The sequence below is a fragment of the Nicotiana tabacum genome, chromosome 5 (genome assembly GCF_000715075.1).
Source record: "Nicotiana tabacum cultivar K326 chromosome 5, ASM71507v2, whole genome shotgun sequence".
In the NCBI taxonomy this organism is placed as follows: domain Eukaryota; kingdom Viridiplantae; phylum Streptophyta; class Magnoliopsida; order Solanales; family Solanaceae; genus Nicotiana; species Nicotiana tabacum.
In genome coordinates, this window is record NC_134084.1 from 54,341,426 (window position 1) to 54,363,199 (window position 21,774).

At 34.6% G+C, this 21,774-nt stretch overlaps 1 protein-coding gene across 3 annotated transcripts; it reads left to right on the forward strand.

Annotated features, from left to right (window-relative positions):
- Window positions 1-2,465: 2,465 nt before the first annotated feature.
- Window positions 2,466-10,826, forward strand: LOC107771131 (uncharacterized). 3 transcript variants are annotated; one of them, XM_016590458.2, is made up of 7 exons: window positions 2,466-2,606; window positions 2,804-2,949; window positions 6,025-6,885; window positions 6,955-7,104; window positions 9,782-9,876; window positions 10,261-10,329; window positions 10,451-10,826. In XM_016590458.2, exons 2-7 carry the CDS (start codon window positions 2,814-2,816, stop codon window positions 10,796-10,798), a joined length of 1,659 nt encoding a protein of 552 aa, XP_016445944.1. In that variant the 5' UTR covers window positions 2,466-2,606; window positions 2,804-2,813; the 3' UTR covers window positions 10,799-10,826. The 3 variants fall into 3 exon arrangements, with proteins under 3 accessions (XP_016445944.1, XP_016445947.1, XP_016445946.1); XM_016590461.2 differs by having other exon boundaries at window positions 10,488-10,826; XM_016590460.2 differs by having other exon boundaries at window positions 2,597-2,720.
- Window positions 10,827-21,774: the final 10,948 nt, after the last annotated feature.

Genomic DNA, 21,774 nt, shown 5'->3' on the forward strand with positions numbered 1-21,774 from the left:
GTTATGTCTAATATGCAAAAGGTACTTTACTTCATCTTATTCTGTTTTATCTTTCTACTTCTTATTTCTGTTTTTGTTTTAGCTTTCTGATTTCTGACATCATGAGTCAAAAGCTTCTCATTAGTTATCTGTTTTCTGTTTTAGTTTTCTGATTTCTGTTTTAGCTTTCTGATTTCTGTTGATTTCTGTTTTATCTACATTCTGTTTTAGCTTTTGATTCATTGTAGTTTTGTAGGGTTTGGTACCAAGCATTCAAGAGTTACTACAAAATTGTGAGCATCGAATGTGTGCTAGGCATATATGGTCTAACTAGTCAAAAACTTGGAGAGGTGAGGAGATGAGAAAGCAATTCTAGAGGTGTTCTAAGGCTTGTTTTGAGGTGAAGTTGAAAGAAGAACTGGCTGCTTTGGGGCAGTGATAGAGAAAGGGGAAAGAGTGTTAATACAAGCACAACCAGTGGCAGAGGAAGGGGAAACAACACTAGTTTTGGTAGGGGTGCATTTCCAAATGCACCTCTACCAACTGCTCCTAGAAAACTTACTGTTGGGGTTAAAAGAACAAGAAGAAGATGTGTTGAATCTGCAACACCATCTGATGGACATAAGAGGTCAAGAAATGTTGGTTTTGGATGTTACACCAACTGGAATGACTATCATTAATGTAAGGACTGTCTATTCACAACTTCATTTTGTTATTACTACCATTTGTTAAAACTGATTTATGTGTCTTTTATGTCAATTTCAGCCAGGTAGTTCGGGTGAAAGAGTTGTATCATATGGGACCAAGGATGTAAAGGATACCAGTGCAGTCAATATCGATCTTGGATTTAAACCTCCTGGCCTTAAGTTTAAAGCAAAAATGCTATAACTACTTCCCAGCTACAACAACTAAGTGCAAACAAGAGAAGCCAAAATGGAACTTCAGCAACTACCTCTTCAGTTGCAAGTCCAGCCCCTCCAGCGCCATAGTTGTGTTATAGTTGTGTTAGGATTGTGCTATTTTGGATTTCAGCTCATGTATTTTGCTAAGTATCCAAACTTGGATTGATTATTTTGTCTTTTTTGGGCCAGTTCAGGTATTTTGCTAGTTGTTTGGAATTGTTGAAAACACTTTAGCTGGAATGCAATTTAAATGCGTTGGTAGCATTCTATTTAATGCAATTTAAATGCCTCTGTTTAAACACTTTAGCTAGTAACATCAAACTGCAGAAAAATTGCATTCAGTTTAAACAAATGCATTCAGTTGGTAACATCAAACTGCAGAAGTTGTTTCATTTCATTGAAGTAAGGCCACATGCCACAATTACATCCAAAAACACTAGATATACCCAAAATATATCTACCACCACTACAAACTACCCACAAAATACTTCAAACACCAGCGAAATACAGCAACTTCAATGACTAACGACACAGTAGCAGACCCAAATAATCAGCATCGTTACTGTAATATAAGCCAATTTCTTCCTCCTTGTTCTTGCTCGAGCCCTTTCTTCTTCAAAAGCTTTGACCCTGTTCAGTAAACCCCAAATAACCCTATTCGCTTGGCTAGGAAACTCGTCGTCAACTCACTTAAAATAATTACATCCACCTTTGTCCTTCAAAAAAATTCATTCAAACTAAAATTAGCCCAAAAATAACAGGACTAAAAATTAATTAATTGTAGTTAATTATCACTTACCTTTTCAATTTTGCATCTATAGAACCTCCTTCGAGGATTAGATGGAGTCCATGAAGTTTTCAATTGACATTCATGACCACACCGACATGAATCGACTCTTGCTTTGAGAGACATAATAGAGAGCTTATTAAGCCAAGATTCGAACACAATTTGGAGAGAAGAATAGAAATTTTAAACAAAATCAAGAAAAGAGTGAAGAAATAGGGCTGGATTTTTGGGGAATGGTGAAGAATTAGGGCTGGTAAGAGGGAGGATGGTCTAATTATATTATTGGAGAAAGGAGGGATTTTACCGTTTATTGTACTGTTAATAGACTTTTTGTCAGCATATTTCTGCTGTTCATGCGCTCAAATGCAGTGATATTCACATTATTTGCCATGCCAGTCGGATGTGTTAAATTGGTGCAGTAAAAATATAGTAAAAGTGTTTCGGTGAAAAATGGCTTAGTTGAGGTGTTCAAGTGAACTTTCTTTAATAGTTTAAGTGTCTGTCTATCTATTCTGCCTTTTTTTTTTTTTACTTTTTAAATGTAGCCACCCATCCAATTAGTTAAATTAGAAATGATCTGATCGTTATGTAATATATATTTAATCTATATACTTTTTAACTCTGCATATAATTAGTAGTATAATATATACATATATATATATATATATATATATATATATATATATATATAATTTTAAAAATAAATAATAAATTCGACATTTGTGTGGAATTGTGAACGGACAGGGCCCGAAACTTGGCCCGCTCTTAATCACAAAAATAGAAGAATATGCTTTCTTTGTAGCTTGTTTCGAAAGTGCAAAATAAAAAGCCCTAGCTCTCTCTCTCACGCAGCAGCTGTAGATACATGCGAAGCCCATTCCTGCAAATAACAGTACATGGGGTTTTGTCGTTTAGCTTGAAATACCCACACAGAAAAGGTTTGTCCCTTGATTTATATCTTGAATTCTCCAAACCCTAAATTTTCATTTCTAATTTCAAGAACCTGGGTTATATTTTGTTCAAATTTCACCTTTCCAATTTCAAAATAATAAGTAAGGGGATGGTCAATTTCTTTTTTCGCCTGATTAAAGTTTCTTGGAGTAATAAATTTGAATATGTATTCGTTTTGTTTCAGGTTAAATACAATGGACTTAAATGGGAAAAGTTCACCGCAAGATAATGTTGATTCGAAGGGGGCATTCCGTAAGCTCTCCAATGATGCAGCTAACAGGAAATACAGGCGTCGCTCTCCTGTTGGTGGTGGTTCCTCATCGTCTGACGGTTAGTGTTTTAATTAACAGAAATTTTATGCTATTAAAATAATTAGAAAAAGAAAACATTATTCAGACCCTGTTTTGATTCCCTAAATGTTTTACTAATAGTTTCACTTTGTCACACGCCCTTGCTTCTGTGTAGCTGCGGGATGCTTATAGTAAAGCTCCGCCTGTGTCAGTTTCTCCAAAATTGTATTGGAATGAAGTGGACACTAATAGTGAGGAGTGAGTGGAGAGAATTTATAGAATCTCGTGGGATTGATCGATTAATCGAAAAGAAGTTCTGTAGTAATTAATGTTTGATGCATATTTTGTGATTGAATTTTCAAGCAATATTGCAATCTCTACCATGTATATAAAAGCCATAATCTGCAGTCTAATAGCCTCTTGCTGATTTCGCCTTGGAGCAGGATGTGTATTTTTGCTATGCTCCCTCCTTTGTCCCATTACCAACATCATGCTGCTCTTATATTTTGCTAAATGGCATTTATAACGCCAAATAATAATTCTATTTTCAGAACTCTTGCTCATTGCACAAAATTCGCTCTTTTTGGTTACAAAAATTAAAGTGACTTTGATCTTCTCCCAGCAATTGTTTGTCGTATTTTCAGTCTTTACTGTTCAAGAGGTTGTTTAGTTTAGTCAAGTCAAATGGGAACCTCTCAGGATTTGGCATTAGAATGCATGTTAGTCTAAGAGTATAACGGGGGAGAAAAAAAATTATTTGGAGATTTTGGGTTTTTAGGTTTGCTCGAGGTGACTAATATCAATTTGGGTTCTGTCTTGCGTCAAATTAGGCTTTTGTATTTAATACTGTACGCCATGATTGATGTAGCAAGTACAATAAGAGAGACTAGTCTCTAGATACGCGCTTTGCGCGTGAACCCTAATTTAATGAGTATACGATTTTTAAAATTATTTAACTACAATATTAAATAACGTATTTGAGTTTTAAAATAAAAATTTAAAGAAAGAAAGAAAGCATCCGATGATTACTTTGTGTATAAATTAAAAGTTAGTTATTTTTCTCCTCATTAGTTTGACTTTGTTTATGGAACAATCAGTTTTAATTTTTTTTTTTGGTTTAACTGGAAAATTTTATTCAAGCAAATTAAGCATGTACAAGACACCCGCTCATTGGACTATAGAGACAGATCTACCAAAAATAACCAAAACTTCTGCTAAGTATTCTTATGCCAAAACTTTCACACTACTAATTAGCCTCAATTTTAATCTAAGACGTACAATTTTTTTGGAAATAATTCTCTATTTTCTTTATAAGTATGGTTCTAGCAAAATAAGTATTAACTTGAATATATTACATATTCACATAAGTAATAAAAAGCGTAACAACATAAATAGAAACAATATGAATGAGAAATAAAATTAAAAAAAAAATATACCTTTAAATCCGATCTTAATCGGCACACACTACATTTCGCTAAGGGAGCTTCGTGCTTTTAATATAGTATAGATATAGATAGCGGGATGCGTGTGTACCCATCTCAATGAATAAAAATATTTAAAAATTACATTAATAGTTTGTTTAGTAATTTTCATAAAGTATTACTATAAGATACAGTATATGCTTTATGGCTTTTTTATACGACTAAAAAGAACTTTTGTTGTCTTTATTTTATTGTTCAATATACTAAGCATCTTATATGTATCACTAGGAATAATCTGTGCATACACAATGTGCATATATGATGTATCAAAGAGTATACCATTTCTAAAAATCATAAAAATATTATTAAAAATATGTCTTAGTTATAAATTAAAATTTGAAAAAAGTTTAAACTCCTGAAAATAATAAGAATATTGATCTTATTTAGCTAACTCAATAAAGGAAGAACCGCAATAATATTCTAGTCCTTCTATGATCTTTATACTTATTTGAGGAAATATATAACTTGCAAATCAAGGCTGAGTGTCACAAGTCTGCGCAGTTCTAACTAAGAAGATGTAGAGATATCTTTGACATGAGGAACATTAGAATTATGACCACATGAAATAGTGTTTGGCAAAATGGATTAAAAAAACAGTTATCCATCCATATTATCCACTGAAAAATGAGTTGAGATAATGAACTTTTTAAAAAGGGTCAAATATGACCAATGAGTTTAACTTTTACATTTTGCAAAGACTCAAGGGTTCTTCAAGTTTGGGAGACTAGGAATTCTCCCAAAAGTGATCATATTCAAGAAATCATGGATATCCATATCGTCCGCCGGTTAATCCATTTTCTATCGGTATTAAGTATGGGTTGAGTCGGATAATTTATTCGTTTTCCATTACCCGTTTTCGACCCGCTCATATTCGACTGCACCCCCCCCCCCCCCCCGCTTGTCAGCCCTAACATGATATAACTATCTTTAAGCTTCTTTCCTACAAATATATCGTTCATTGCTGTTACTTATTCTTTATCATGGTAATGATAATACTAAAAAAAAACACGACCGAAATGAAAAAAAAGAATCAATATCAAATTCGATCCAATTCTTTCTACTTTGTAATTGTCATTTGGAATCCTCACCTTAAAGAAATAGGTTTTCAAAAAATTCACACGTTAGGTCATATATACTACGTGATTATGTTTTACTTTATATTTTTTAAGGTACTCTTTATGTTTAATCTGTTAGTGAGAAAACCATGCAAATAACAATTTATCTCTTCAGAAGCCAGCTGGGAGACTATTGGTTAATTGTTTAGTAGTTTCATGTTTTGTTTCAGATCTATGCTTTGTTTGTGAAGGACAGAATGGAAGGTAAAGGAAGAGAAATTGTACTACTACTTATTCTCTTGTTTGGTAAAGTCAGGGAAGGGAGAGAAAGGAAAAAGTAGCAAACTTTCTCCCCCTTGAGAAAATATTGATATTCTATACTAATATCTCAAAAAAGCTACTAATCACAATTTATTTCTAGACCTAACAATAAATACGTTATTTCTAGAGAAGATATAGCGATATTGCTTAAGAATTATAACTTACATATCCTATGCCAGCATTTATATTCACGTTCAGGTGTATATGTATAAGCTGGCATGTGATTTTGCTTCTCAACTATCCTATCTTTGATTGTAGGGAGCCCTGCCCGCCAGAGGAGCTCTAGTCCTATCCCATCAAGGAAGGATGAATGGCGACATAAGGATGATGATTTAGATAGGAATTCCAGTAGACAGGGTCGCATAGGTGAATCTCACAGGCAGTCTGATCGACAATCTTCTAGGAGTTCTCGCAGTCACCACAGGAACGAGGATTATTCCAGGCATGACAGGCATACTGATGATGATGATAGAGGATATTCAAAGCTATCCTCTCATTCTCATCGTGACTCTAGAGTGAATGATTATTCTAATAACTCCAGGCGAGATAATGATCATAGATCAAGAGTCTGCCCACGTGACATTGACAAACACTACCGAGGTAGGTATGATGATTCAGGGCATAGAAGCAAGGACCGGGAGAGAGAAACTTCATCATTCAAAGACAGAGATCCATCATTTGATAGAGTAGGATCAGGTAGGCGTTATAATAACTCTAGCATTGACGATAGTAGATACAGGGAAAGGGATAGGTATAAGGAGTGTAGAGACAGCCGAGATGAGAAGGGGGACCGTAGGAGCGATCACAAAAGTGATAATTTACCTGCTTATGAGGACTCTAGAAGCAACCGAAATGAGTCAAATTCAAGAAAAGACAGTTCTAGGCATCGGCTGAAGGAAGCTCCACAATTTGATGAAATGGTGTTGGATAGTGAGAAATACACTAAAGAGGAAAAGAAGAAATATGAAGACCGTGATCAGTACAAGGAGAGAAGCTACTACAGAGAAACAAAGGAGAAATTTGAAGACAGAAATGTTGAGTTTGGTAAAGGGCGAGAGTCTCCAGCTAAGAAGTCAAAGTTCTCAGGCATGGACCGGAGTTCAGAGCAGGGAATAGATGGTATTAAGCATCTTATTCTTCTTCCTGGACAGTATCATTTATGTTATAATTGCACTCTTTATTTTTCAGGTATGGATCCAGCAAGCGCGGTTGATGGAAAACTTTCTTCGAGTTCAAAACAAGGTCAAGGTCCAAACAGTGAATTGGCCTTGGAGCAGGGCGTGAAAGACTCTGATATAGATGCTGCAAAAGTTGCTGCAATGAAGGCTGCTGAACTAGGTATATTTCTTCTTCTTTTTCTTTCTGGATATGTTCTGCATCTATATATTCTTGTATTGCCCAAGTATCCTCTCCTTGTTCTGGTGAGAGTAAAGAATGTGTACAGTTGGGGGCGAATTAAATTGAAGTCCTGGTTATTTTACTTTCCTTTTTTGCTTGATTTGTTAAACCTGGCTAGGTTTGAAAGAGAAAAAGGGGGTGGAGCTGTGGAGGAGGATCTGATGGTGTACAGTGGTATCTCAGGTGGCGTTGGATTTAGTTTTTGTTTGTTTTCAAACAAATAATCTTTAGAACAATTTTAGAAAAATATATTTTGGAAAAAGTGGTGTTTGGAATAGTTTTGCCGACGAGTTTTTGGAATATGTGTGAGTTTTCGTAGAAACATACCTTTAGATTGTTTTGGTTTTCAGGCAACACTTTGAACTGATTTCTAGAAGTCGAAATTGTTCTTTAACCAAAGTGTTTTGGTTTTGTTTTGGATAAGATTTTTTTATAAGCTCTTTAAATTAGATGGGACTTGAGAACATTTTAGGGTGTATTACATTGTATCTATATGATTCTTGCTCCTCGGTTGATCTCCATGTACTGTGAAACAGGCTAAAAGCTGCCTTGTGGTTATAGAAATCTGAAACACACTTAACCTGTACTGGCTTAGTTTTCCTCCAAAAACAACTCTTACAATATGTCCAAAATACCATCATCTCTCAAGTGTAAGAACCCGTGAATTTTCTTACCGTTCCTTCAACTTGGTTAGTCTCCCTCCCCCAAACCAACCAACCCCACATTTAATCTCTAACTAATTGAAGGGACCTTTGGGAATTAATGAATCTAGTGTAAGTGTAGCAATAGGGTATAAACCTTAATTCCAATTAGCTTGTATCACTTATATGAATCCTTCGTCTCATTTATGTTCTGTTCTTTCACTAAATATATAAGGATTCCAAAGAAATTGCAGGTTGTTTGAGGTGATTTCTCTCCATGTGATTTAGGTTACCTCTATGTGTTATTTATGCAATCTGCCATATAAGATCATTCCTGATCTTGTCTTAACGTGTATGACCGCACATTCATCCTAACATCCGCTTTTCTATGGTATTCATTTTACGAATATGTACTAAATCCAATATTTGCTCCTTATAATATTGTTGGTCGTACAACCGTTCTATAAATTTTTGTTTCACTCCATCTATGTATCTTCAGATCCATTGCATTACTGCAACTCTCCTCCATCCATCTTATTTTAGTTCTATGTGTTTGATTTTCATCTGTCATGTCGTTCTCCTAGAATCGTTAGAATCCCCGCTAATTCCTTCACTTTAGTTTCATTCTTCTTATGGGAGCAAAACGTGCGATGCATATATTTTGTATGTTTTCTACTTATTCTAAAGCCCCTTATTCCAACATTATTCATAATTCAAACTTTTGGTTATTCTCTCGATGGGCATTTGCTTGTTGGCACCGACTGCGGGCAGATGTTGAGGAAGTTGCCTGCTGACTGACGTTGTGGGCATTGCGGGCTGACGAATGTGGGCACAAGCTAGTAGTGGGGGTGACATAGGCACATATACACTTGTCACTTTGAATCGGCCAAGACTGTGGGGTCGTCCATGGCACTAGGTGCTCGAGGCTTTGGCCAGGCTCCGTGGGACGCGACCAAGGGGTCATGGGGCATGTGCAAGGCTCCATGGTACACAATCAAACTTCTCTATAACAACATCCTCATATAACAATCATTCACTATAAAAGTCATATCTTGCCTAATCACTTCACCCAGTACTTCTTAGGCCTCCCACTACCCTTCCTCTGACCCGCCATGATCAACCTCTCACACATCCTAATCGGGGCATCAGGGTCTCTCCTCTTCACATGTTCGAACCATCTCAGCCTCGATTCCCGCAACTTATCTTCTATAGGAGCCACACCCACCTTGTACCTAATATACTCGTTCCTAATCTTATCTCTCCTGGTATGCCCACACATCTATCTCAACATCCTCATTTCCGCTACTTTCAACTTTCGGACATGATATTTTTTGACTGGCCAACACTCGGCTCCATACAACATGGTCGGTCTAACTACCGCTTTATCAAACTTGCCCTTAAGTCTAGATGACACATTCTTGTCACACAACACTAAAAGTGAGCCTCCATTTCATCCATCCCGCTCCAATACGGTGTGCGATATCCTCGTCGATCTCCTTGTTATCCTGTATCACAGACCCAAGATATTTGAAATTATCTCTCGTGGGGATGACTTTTATATCTAGCTTCACGTCCATTTCTGCTTCATGGTTGTTATAGAAGTATAACACCATTCACTATAAAAGCCAAAAAATATCAGAACAAACGGTGCTGTTGTAATAAAGATGTTTGATTATATACATATATGTATGTATATGTATGTATGTATGTATGTATGTATATGTTTCCTTAGTTATCTATGGTGATAGGTTGCGCACGATAGACCCTTGTAGTCCGGCCCTTCCCCGGACCCCGCGTATAGCGGGAGCTTAGTGCACCGGGCTGCCCTTTTAGTTGTCTATGGTGATGGTTGTTTGACTATATCTGCTTTATTCGAGCACTATTATAAAGTTCTTTTTTTTTTGCAATTAATATCTCATAGTTCGCTCTGCTAACCATGTTCTCTTATTTGATTTAATCTTCGCAACGAATCACAGTTAATAGAAACCTTATTGGAACGGGTATCATGACTGCTGACCAAAAGAAGAAGCTGCTGTGGGGAAACAAGAAAACCACCACTGATACTGAAGAGGTAAATTTACTGTCTGTCCGTCCTCTCCTCCTCCTGTGTTCCTGCAGGTCTGGCAAGTTATTCCCCTATTATTACTCCGCATGTCCACCTATAGCACCTTCACCTCTCCGTAAAACTTGTTATTCCTTGGTCGTCTAACGGGGAAACAGTATGAGATAAATTAGTTCCATTTCAAGGTGATGCATATCTTAAGTCTCATTTGATCGCTTTTGCTGACATCAGCCTGATTATTAGGTTGCTCATGCTTTAAAGAATCGGAGCAACTTGATTTTGACTGCTGCATCAATAGATGTTTATTGCTAGCTTGTTAAATCTCTCTATCCTATGCTCAATGTTATTCACTCTCTTGGTCTTTGTATGTTCAATTGATGGTCGAATATGTAGTCCACTCATCGTTGGGATACATCACTATTTGGTGATCGCGAGCGACAAGAAAAATTCAAGAAACTCATGGTAATTTCTGTTCCTTTTATTTTGCTTTAGATTGTCAGAAGTAATAGCCTCCCTCAGTATTTAGTCTTAATAACTTGTCCCCTCAGCAAAATCTCTTCATATGTACTAACACACTTTTTAGAGTCTGAGGTTGCCTTGGTACATATGGCCAATTGTAGGGTGTGAAAGGCGACGTGAAGACAGAGAACAAACCAGTCATCCACGACGCAGAGAAGCAAAGGGAGCTCCAGATGGATTTGGAGAAGCAATATACTGCTGGACTTCGCCGAAGAGATGGCCGTACAGTTGGACTAGGGCTCTAAGGTTTTGCCTGAATCATCTTTGTACTTTTACAAGGCCCGCTGTGGTTGTGTTGTGTTATTTTGCCCTTCTGGAGCTGCATGTATTACGTCTTATTAAACTATGTATCCTGAAATCTCCGGTATTTTGTGAATTATGGATTGTATTGGTCAATAACTTGCCGAGTTAATTTTATGATGGAGAAATCTTTTGTTATAGCTGCTTTTCCCAGTGGGCACAGAGCCCGTTTGGATTGGCTTAAAAAAATGGCGTTTAAGTTAAATGCTGGAACTTGTTTTATAAATAAGTAGTTACATGTTTGGATAAAAGTGCTGAAATTGAAAAAAAGCTGATGAAATGTTTGGTAAAGAAGTGCTTATAAGCACTTTTTCTTATTGAAATGACTGATATATCCATAAAGTTATTAACATTCAAAGAATATTATTGAAATGGAGAACGGAGATTAGCTGAAGTACTGTAGGAGTAATTGGACTTTTCAAATCCTATTTATTTGGGAATCAGAAACTTGAAACCAAGTTTTGCGGGGTATCCTTAAATTATTTCTCAAGTTTCTCCAGCTTTTATGCAACGTGTTTTACTAATTGCCCATGAAAATGAAAGCTGGAGATTAAACCGAAGCAGATGGTGCTGCAACAATAATGGAGAAAAGAAAAAGATAGTATGTTGTAGGGTTTCCTACTTAGGGGTAATTTCAGGATTAAAAAAAATATAAGGGATAAGAAGGTAATATATTTGGTCAAAGCAATATGGCTTTTAAGCTTCCAACTTATTAGTTTTAATTTTTTAAAGTAGATTTTAACTTTTTTTAAGTCTTCTTTTGGTTGCTAAACACTTCTGCAGGTTAAAGAATAGGGGGAAGTGCACGGTTGGTCACTAATAATATATGTATTTACTTTTAAGCCACCGTTTAAAATGTCTTTAGTCTTTAGCCACTGCTTTAATAAACTTTAACTGCCCGGACGAAAATACTCTTTGTTCATGTCCTTAACTTTTGAACTTGGAACCCTAAGTTCAGGACTGCATGTCCTTAACTTTTGAACTTGTAACTCTAAGTTCAAGACTACATGTCCTTAACTTTTGAACTTGGAACTCTAAGTTCAGGACTTCAAGGCTACATGTCCTTAACTTTTGAACTTGGAACTCAAACTTCAAGACCAAGGGTGTGTTTGGTATGAAGGAAAATATTTTTCGGAAAATGTTTTCCAATTTTCCCATGTTTGGTTGGCTTAAATGTTTTGGAAAACATTTTCCTTATCAATTCATTTTCTTACAATTAGAGGAAAAATTTTTCCTTATCAAGAGAAGGGAAAACATTTTCCAAAGCTCCTTCTCAACCTTCCCCACCCTCACCAACCCACCCCACCCTCTTTTCAAAAAAAGGGTTTTTCTTTTTTTCAAATTTCAGTTTTTCCGTTACCACTCACCCAACTACCCCTCTATCCCCGCACAAAAAAAAAATTAAAATATATTTTTCAGTTTTAATTTTATTATTTATCGGTTTAAAGGCTCAAAATTTTACAAGTTCCAAAATTATGAGTTCGGAGGTTTATGTGTTTGGAAGTTTACGGGTTTAAAAATTATAAAGTTTACGGGTTCGAAATTTCGCGGTTTTGAAAATTTAGCGGTGCAAAAGTTTATGAAATTTGTGGGTCCGGAAGGTTGTTGGTTTGAAAGTTTATGGCTTCCTTTTTATTATATCTAAATTATTTATGAATACTCTTGAGAAGTCATTTTCCTTAATTTGTGTACCAAACACCGGAAAATGAATACGATTACTACTTGTTTTCTAAGAAAATATTTTCTTGGAAAACATTTTCTACGGAAAACATTTTCTGTTATACCAAACACACCCCAAGTGTCCTTAACTTTTGAACTTGTAAGTCAAAGTTAAGGACCTATTGTCCTTAACTTTTGAACTTGTAACTGTAAGTTAAAGACTGCTTGTCCTTAATTTTTGAACGTGTAACTATAAGTTAAGGACTGTCTGTCCTTAACTTTTGAACTTGAAAATCAAAGTTAAGGACCTATTGTCCTTAACTTTTGAACTTGTAACTGTAAGTTAAGGACTGTATGTCCTTAACTTTAGAACTTGTAACTGTAAGTTAAAGACTGCATGTCCTTAACTTTTGAACTTGTGTCCTTAACTATTGAACTTAACTCTAAGTTAAGGACCAAGTGTCCTTAACTTTTGAACTTGGAACTCGAAATTCAAGACCGAATATCCTTAACTTTTGAACTTGTAACTGTAAGTTCAGGATCCATAACGTAACATAAAACCAAAAATACATCACAAAAATCACAAACCTAAATACATCAACCACCATAGATCCTTTATCATCACGTTCTGGTCAAATACATCAACCACCATAAAATCCAATTTTTAAATCACTAATTAGATTCATAGATCCTTTTGACCCCCCAAAACAGACAAATAAAATAAACATGAAAAACCCCACTACTCCATTTTTTCTGTGTTCACTTTATATCAAGACTCAATTTTTATCCTCCTAATCTGAATCTTTTTGCATATCTTGTATAATTTTCCAATACCCTTTTGCCATCTGTTTCAATTTTTACCTCTTCACTTTCAATCAAAACTCAATTTTTTCCTCTTCTCGTCATCCTTTAAGTCATTTCGCTGAGCTTAGTTCGCTGAGCTTCCTAACATGAAAGAGATAGAAGAAAGGGTAACACAATCTTTTCATATTAATTTTAATTAATTAGTGATTACTATTGCTAAGCATTAAAAATCCTGGATAAAAAGTAAATACCACTTTAAAAAGTGGCTACCCCACCCAATTTTTACTAAGAAATACTTAAAAGCTGGTTTGAGCCCATCCAAACAGGCTCACAGTTGTGTTGTAGGCATGTTGGTTCTGTTGGGACCTGGGGTCGTTGATACACACGTGGCTTGTGGAGAATAGTGCTATAATTCCATGCATTAAAAGTGATTTCCGGAAAATACTTACTCGGTGTTTATATTGCACGAAATGTCTTTTACACTTTAATCACTAAATTTTGATTACATAATAATGATACTTTTCCTTCAGAATATCACTTAGGGTGTGTTGGGTATATTTTTTCAATTTTTCCATGTTTGATTGGCTTAAATGCTTTGAATAATATTTTTTTCAAGAATTTATTTTACTCCAATTGGTATCAAAAGAAGAAAAAATATTTTTCAAAACTCTTTTCAACCTTCATGTCCATCTCCCCAACCGCCCACCCCTCCTAACCCCACCCACCACCCACCACCCATCTAGCCCCATCCTATCCACTCTTACTCACCACCCACTCTTACCTCCACCCCCAACCCTGCCTCCACTCTCATCCATCGTATTTGCATAATTTATAATTTTTAAAATAATATTTTTTTACTTACTAATAAAACACTTGAGAAATATTTTTCTTCTATTATGACCCGACTGGACGTTTTGATGCTTCGGTGGATTGAGACCTTGAGTAAATTCATATGATGCATTATGACTTCTAAGTACGGTTGGTTTGGATTTATGAGAGGTTTAGAGGTGGGTTGAAAGAGAAATTCTTATTTTGGAAGCTTTAATTTGGAAGAGTTGACCAATGTTTGACTTTTGAGTAAACGACCTTGAACTGAGATTTGATGGTTTCAATAGGTTCCTCTGGCGATTTTGGACTTGGGCGTATGTTCAGAGATTTCTAAAAGGTTTTAGCGTTATTTGTCGAAAGCTGGCAATTTGATGAATTGGAGAGTTCTTAAGTTTGACCTCTAGTTGAATTTTTGACTAACGAGCTTTGACGGTGGTTTCGAGACTTTGGATGGGTTCATTTGGTTGAATGAAACTTGTGTGCAAAGTTTGGTTGTAGTCCGAAATGTCTAAGTGTGATTCAGACGCGGTTAGCGAAGCTGGAATGTTTGGAAGTTAAGAGATGGATTTTTGATCATCGATTTATGGTTGTGTTTTTTATGTTTTAAGCCTTGGGACAAGTTTGGATAAGGTATTCAGAGTTGTTGGTAGATTTGATGGGAGACTGGGAAGCTCGAGTTAGTTTTAGAGTGGTTTTGGACAATTTCGGACCATGTTGGAGCTGCTGATATCTAGTGTATCGCACATACAGAGAGAGGCGTGCGGGTGCAGAGGTCGTACCTACGGTGTTTAGAGCGCACATGCGAAAGTGGATGGTCCAGTGAGTGGTCGCTTCTGCGAAGAGGGTAACATAGATGCGAAGGCGCACTTGCGGAGCTCGAGAATGAGGCAGACATGAGGAAGCGCATCTGCACAAGGACGTGCGCACATGCGAGGCCGTAGATACGGTAGTGGAGTCACATGTGCGATCACTGGCTGTGAAAGAGCTCGCAGATACTAACATGTGGCTGCAGAAGCGGACTTATAGATGCGAGTAACTGGGCCGTAGATGCGATATTGCTGGCAAACTTATTTATTTCGAGGGTTAGCTCATATTTCACTATTTTGAGTTTTAGAGCACGGGAAAAGACAATTTTGGAAAGGATTTTCACTATGACTTTTTCGGTAAGTAATTTGCATTTCGGTTTGACTATAAATCTTGATTCCCCTTGGATTTATACACTTGGAACATGTATTTTAAAGAGAAATTTAGGGGTTTTGGGGAGGGGGAGTGCCTATAATTTGGGGGATTTGAGTACCAATTTAGACTCGATTTTGAAATCTAATTTCACATAATTAAACTCGTGGGGTTATGGGTACCGGGATCACCCATTTACTCGGGTTTTGATCATGTGAGTCAGTTTGACTTTTGTAGATTTGGCTAAAGATTGAAGTTTTATTGTTTGGAATTGATTCCTATAGCTTTATTTGATGTTATTGAGTTATATTTGACTAGATTCAAGTCGTTTGGTGTTGGATTTTGAAAGGAAAGGTGGTTGATTGACTGATTTAAGCTTGCCAGATTGAGGTAAGTTTCTTGTCTATCCTTGTAAAAAGGAATTCTCCCTGTAGGTAATTTATTTGCTACTTGCTACATAATTTAGGTAACACGTATATGCGAGATGACGAGCGTATATGGTAGTTAGGTTACAATCATACTAGAATAGGGTTAGGCTTATATATTGCCATATTTGAACTATGTGATTTTCTCTTCACGTTTCATTGATTCTATGACTATGTGATGAAGCTGTTCCATGATTAGAAACCATGCTTAGGGTACTGGCTTGTTGATTTGCAATATTCATGTTTTGGCCTTACTTGACTTATAATTTAGTAATTATTGGCTTTGTTGCTCTTGTTTAATGTCATGATTGGACTTAAGGATATTAAATGAACATACTAAACTATTATAACAAGTTGAATTACTTGATTAGCCATACTTATCTCTTATTCATGTTATGATTAATCCGCATTTTATTACTATGTCATAGTGCATCTTCATCGAGTTGGATATTAAGGAAAGTTGAGAATTTCGGCCCCAAGGACATTGTGACGGGATATTGATTATTGATGATATTATTAGTAAAATCAGGTTGCACGCCGTAATGGCGTTTGAATATGGATACGTCCCCCCGGAATCAGGCGATTACCCATATTACTTTGGCTCTAAGAGTGCAGACATCTAGATTGGTGCTAGTTTGGACACTTTGCCAATGCCAGACACATGAATTTGTACTGTGAGATGTCAAGATTGGATCATGAGCATGCATTGGTAGCTTAGACTTATGTAGTGGCTCTTATATACATTTTGATATTGGAACACGAACGTGCATGGGTAGCTTAGATTCATGCCGTGGCTCTTATATAGGAATGCCAATTGACTCATATCATGAATAATTGAGATAACTGATATTGTATTCCGTCTCTTTATTTAAAAAGCATGACTAAATCCAAAATTTAGTATACTTTTCCTTTTGTATGTGACTGATGATATCATGCATTATCACATGTTCTAATTATATTTTCATATGGTTATTCGATTGGTAGGAGTTGTTAGTTTAGACCCCTCGTCACTGCTTTTTTGAGATCGGACTTGATACTTACTGAGTACTTTGGTTTTGCACTCACACCATATTTCTTTACATATTTATGCAGGATTTGAGGCTAGTATTAGCAGTACCCGTTGAACTGAGTAGGAGTAATTTGTTGAAGATTTTACGGTGGGCCGCTTTACTTGTCCGATCTGCAACACATGAAGTCTTTCTTCCATACTCGTTTATATCTATCTATGTATTTTTGTTTCCGGACAGATATTGTTGTTCAGTTGAGACTATGTACTCTTGTTAGATGCTCATGACGATATTGTGATACTAGGTCTTGGGAGAGTTTGTGAGACATTAGTGGTCGTGTTTAGACATTGTCATTGATTTATGTGTTATACCCCATTTTAACACGGGTCAAATTAGAGTATAACATATTGGTATTTCTGAGGTTTAATTAATTAAAGAGAGTCGCCACCTAATTATTTTAAAGGTGAATTAGGACACCTATTTACTAAATAATGGTTAAAGTTAACTCTGTTTTTAAGGTCTGCTTAACCTTAAGATTATGGGTAATGATTCTAATTAATCCTACAGAGAAGATTGTGAAGGCACCATATATGATCCGTTAAATACGGTTAACCAGCAAAACTTAGGTTAATTAATATAAATTAATTATTTTATAAGAATATTTAGAAGTATTGGTAGCTAATGATTGAAGTAAACTTTCTTTCGTTGATGAAACTGAAGTAAACTTCTTTTATTAAGCTTTCACAAAAAATGTTGACCAAAAATAGTTAAAGTCGATTGTAGCGAACGTGGTGAACTTCTAGCATTTTTGCATTGAAAAAATAGACTGTTCGAGACAGGTGGATTTTAAAACTTCTTTCAAGATATTAAAGTTCACAAAGTTAAAAGAACACCAGGTTATGCCTATGTTTCAATTTGAAATGAATGAATTAAAAAAAATAATTACTGCAAAGATAAACCTTTACTTGGTATATTAAATATTTTTAGAGAAACCAATAGCCACTAATTTAAAAATGTATTTGTCAAGATAGGCGTTGGTTTAAAAATCAGTTTCGATTATTAGTTTTAAACCTTTCACCCAAGATAGAAATTCTAGGTAGTTAATCATGAACTTCTGCTAACCATTTTCAACATGGAGAAAAATTAACTACGCAAACGCAGCCAAATTTATAAAGTTAGACAACATAGACGATAAAAGGCAAACAACAGAAAAAGGAAGAAAGACGCCATCGGCATCCCAAGCGCTTCGCTTGTTTTCTCGCTATCCAATGCACTGTAAGGATGTGGAAATGTGTGTCGATTCCATGCTCGGGTATGAGCGAGTCTTGCATTAAAACTCCATGTTTTGTTCCAAGTACATATGCACCAAAAGATAACAAAACAAGAATTAGAATGAAAGAGGTCTATTTCTAGAAGTGCTAGAGAAAAGGTGAAAACTAAAATATAATAGGAGAAACAAAGCAAGCATCAATCATATTGGTATTGATAAATGATCTATAATCTTAACATCTCATTTCTTCTTAATTAAAGACACTTCCCAGATATTCTCACGATAAACCAAACCACAAAAGTATTCAATATTTTAAGCCTATGACTATAATTACTATGTTTCAGTAAATCATGGGACAAACACTAGTAATTTTAAGACTTATAAATATGTGTTTTATGCCCTTTTTAAGGTTATTTTCAGATTTTAGAAAATAAATGCTAACACCGAAAGAGGATATGTAAGCAATATTTCAAAACAACACATGCTTCTAGCTAAGGTCTATTTCACTATGAGCACTGTCAAATGCTATTGCCATGGTCTCTAAGTCATGAATAGAAAATACATAATATGAATCCCTATTCTTAACAGTTAGATAAGTTTCTTCCTTAAGATGAACTTATAACATGGAGGGAAATAATAGGACTGCGCACGGCTACATAAAATGGAACCAATTCGACAAGTTGCAATGAAATTCATAGAACATTTTTTGTAGCAGAGAACATGAGTCATGGTCGCTACCCTCGGTACACTCAAACGTATGAGCACATATTCAAGTCATGGGTTTAACAGGAATGTAAGACATTTAGCATTCATAGGGTAGCGACAGGAAATTCCAAAGAAAAGATAAATTAACTTTACTCTACTTATCTACTAGTTCATCGAAATACAGACTTCTTAAATCATAATCTTAACAAATAGAGTTCAAATATTGAAGTGAACATAGATACGAGGTTGTTCCTTCTAAAAGGGAGCCAACAAATTTTACCGTCATGCTGTTTTCTTTAAGTCACTAATGCAGACTGATAAGTAATCCATTCAGTCTAACCGATTATTTGCAAATGACATATTCGACCAATTATCACAGTAAATTTACACTTACAGATGTCTAATCATGGGATCTGCTATGTTGAGTTGAATAATTATATTGTGTACTCTTAAGTCTAAGAGTGCATTATCTAAAAATGATAGTTCAAAAACACATTCATACATTAATCTTGCTTAGATATTTCAGCTACTTTTAGCCATATTGCTAAGATAAAAAAACCTAAAGAAAAATTCAGATCTAATAGCTATACTTATTTAATCATACAAACAATATATAAGCAGAACAAGCGAAATTCTATGGGCATCATTCTGTTATATAAACAACAACAAAGCCACGATTTTCTATAGTCCAATAAAAGAGAAAACACATATGATTTATACTGGAACACAATGACACACTTTACATCTAAAACAAAATATTGAAAGATTAAAAATTAGAAGGAAACTGACCTTTTTTAGGGCAGTGAAACTGGGGCGTCTTCAAGGGACTATCTCAGGCCTTGAATTCACTAACCCGGAAGGCAATAAATCCCCGAAAAATGCCAAGCATTGCCAGGAACAAACAGAGACGGAGAAGTAAGAGAGAAAGCTAAAATTTCTCTGTTTTTAGAGTAAAATAGCGGTTGAAGCTTGTCCTGTGACTGAAAGCATAAAGGAATATTTATAGATGGGAATCGTTAGGCTTCGGTTTAAATTTCCAAAAGAAATCAGAAGAATCACGGGTATTTTCTTGTTTCATTTTCTTTCTAATATTTCACACTCTTCAATTCCTCCATAAAATCAGAAATCATTATCCTTCCTTAAATAACCAAATCAACAATCCCCCTCTTACCAAACTTATGAAAAATTCCAAAAAGTTAATATTCTCTTGATTAATTTTGCACTAATAAAAAGGCAAAACGATTACATATGAACTCACTGCAATTACAAAGCCTGCAGCAGATTAAGGGGTGGTTTGGTAGGATGCATTAGATAAAATAATGCATGCATTAGCTTTGTGTATTAATAATGCCTTGTTTGGTAGATATTTTGAATCTATGCATTAGTTATACATTCTATTTGGTATTATACTATGCATAACTAATGCATAGAAAACCATGGTATTAGCAATGCAATGGATTTTAATGCATGCATTAGCTTAGTTAAAGATAAAATTGTCCTTCAAAATTTATGCTTTATTAAAATATGCTTGTTATTATATTAATGCAAGTTTAAATAATCCAAATTGTGAAAAATAAAATTATTCCCTAGTAAATAAATAAATACTTAGCATATTTTCTTTTTTATAAATAAATATTTAGTTCTATATTACAATATAGGTAGACAAATCAAATAATTTTTTTTAAACTTTTTCATATAAAAACATTTCTCAACATATGTTTCTTTTAAAAAGTTAGAGTGATGGACTGGTTTTGAGGGCATTTTTGTAAACAAACAATTCTTTTAGAAATTGTGCAATGCTTTAATACATCAAACCAAACAATAGATAAGAAATATGTGAGCATACCTAATACCAGCATAACTAATGCAAGCATAACTAATACCAGCATTACTAATACACCTTATTCAGTATTATTCTTATGCACCCTACCAAACGACCCCTAAGAGTAATAAAATATGCATACATCATTGATAATAGCGTCTTCATCAAGCTTATATTTGACTCCCCAAAGCGACATATGTTCTTCTCTTCTCCACTTCTTAATTAATAGCCAAAAGATTTAAAATGAAAGAACCTTCGGGAGAAAAAAAAAGAAGATCTTTCTACAGAGGGAGCTTCAAATAAAAAGGAGAGAATGAAGATGAATGATTACAGATGAAGAGGAGAATATATGACGAAGAAGATATGACTTAGTATTTAGAGTAACCAAAAAAAAAGTAACCAATACAATTGATTACTTTAGTTGGGTAATAGGAATACATTGTAACGTATAGCCATTATTCTACTATAATAAGCATTATGAGTATTATGATTAATTGCATATGTTACAACTTTAATTACAACCGTTTCACTTTTTTTCTTGGAAAGAAGAAAATATATATTTAATAGAAAAGCAAGAGGAAAAAGGCAAAAAATTGAGAAATGTTATAATTAATAATTATTAAAAATATTGGTAGGTTATTTTTAATAATAATAAAAGACTTAGCTCTTTATACTTTTGATGAATGTCAAAATTATAATTTATTAAAAACATATTATATTATTTAAATTTTCAGTAAAATATAAAATAAAAAAATTAATCAAATATTACATTAGAAAAGAATGTACGAAAAGAGGGGGATAAAGATAATTTTATAATATTTATATTTTGAATTAATTAATAAATAACACTCAAGAAAATTAATAACACTCATAAAATTATTGATAAATTTAGACAATTGAAGAATTTTGAATAGTATAACATAAGTTTAAAAAAATAAAAATATTCTCAGAGTAAGAAAACATATATCTATGTTATATTAAAAGAAAAGTAGTATCAAAATATTAAGACGATTGACAAGTTAACAAAAAGTCACATTGCTAAGTGTATAATACTTACTACTTGCTAATTTAATAAAGAATAAATAAGAAACAAGCAATTTATTTGATTATTGTATGATGTGTATCCTTTGATTTTGTATAGATTTTATTATATTTTTGTATACTATATTAAATAATAAGATAACAACTAAGATTTATTAAAATAATATGATATCCCTCTATTTTATATTAAATGAGGTACTTTCCTTTTTAGTCTATTCCAAAACAAATGACACATTTCTAAATTTGGAAATAATTCAACTTTAAACTCTTTTATTTTATCTATTTACCCTTAATGATAAGCTTTTATAGCCACACAAATGTTATGGCCCTACAAACTTTTTACCCCTTAAG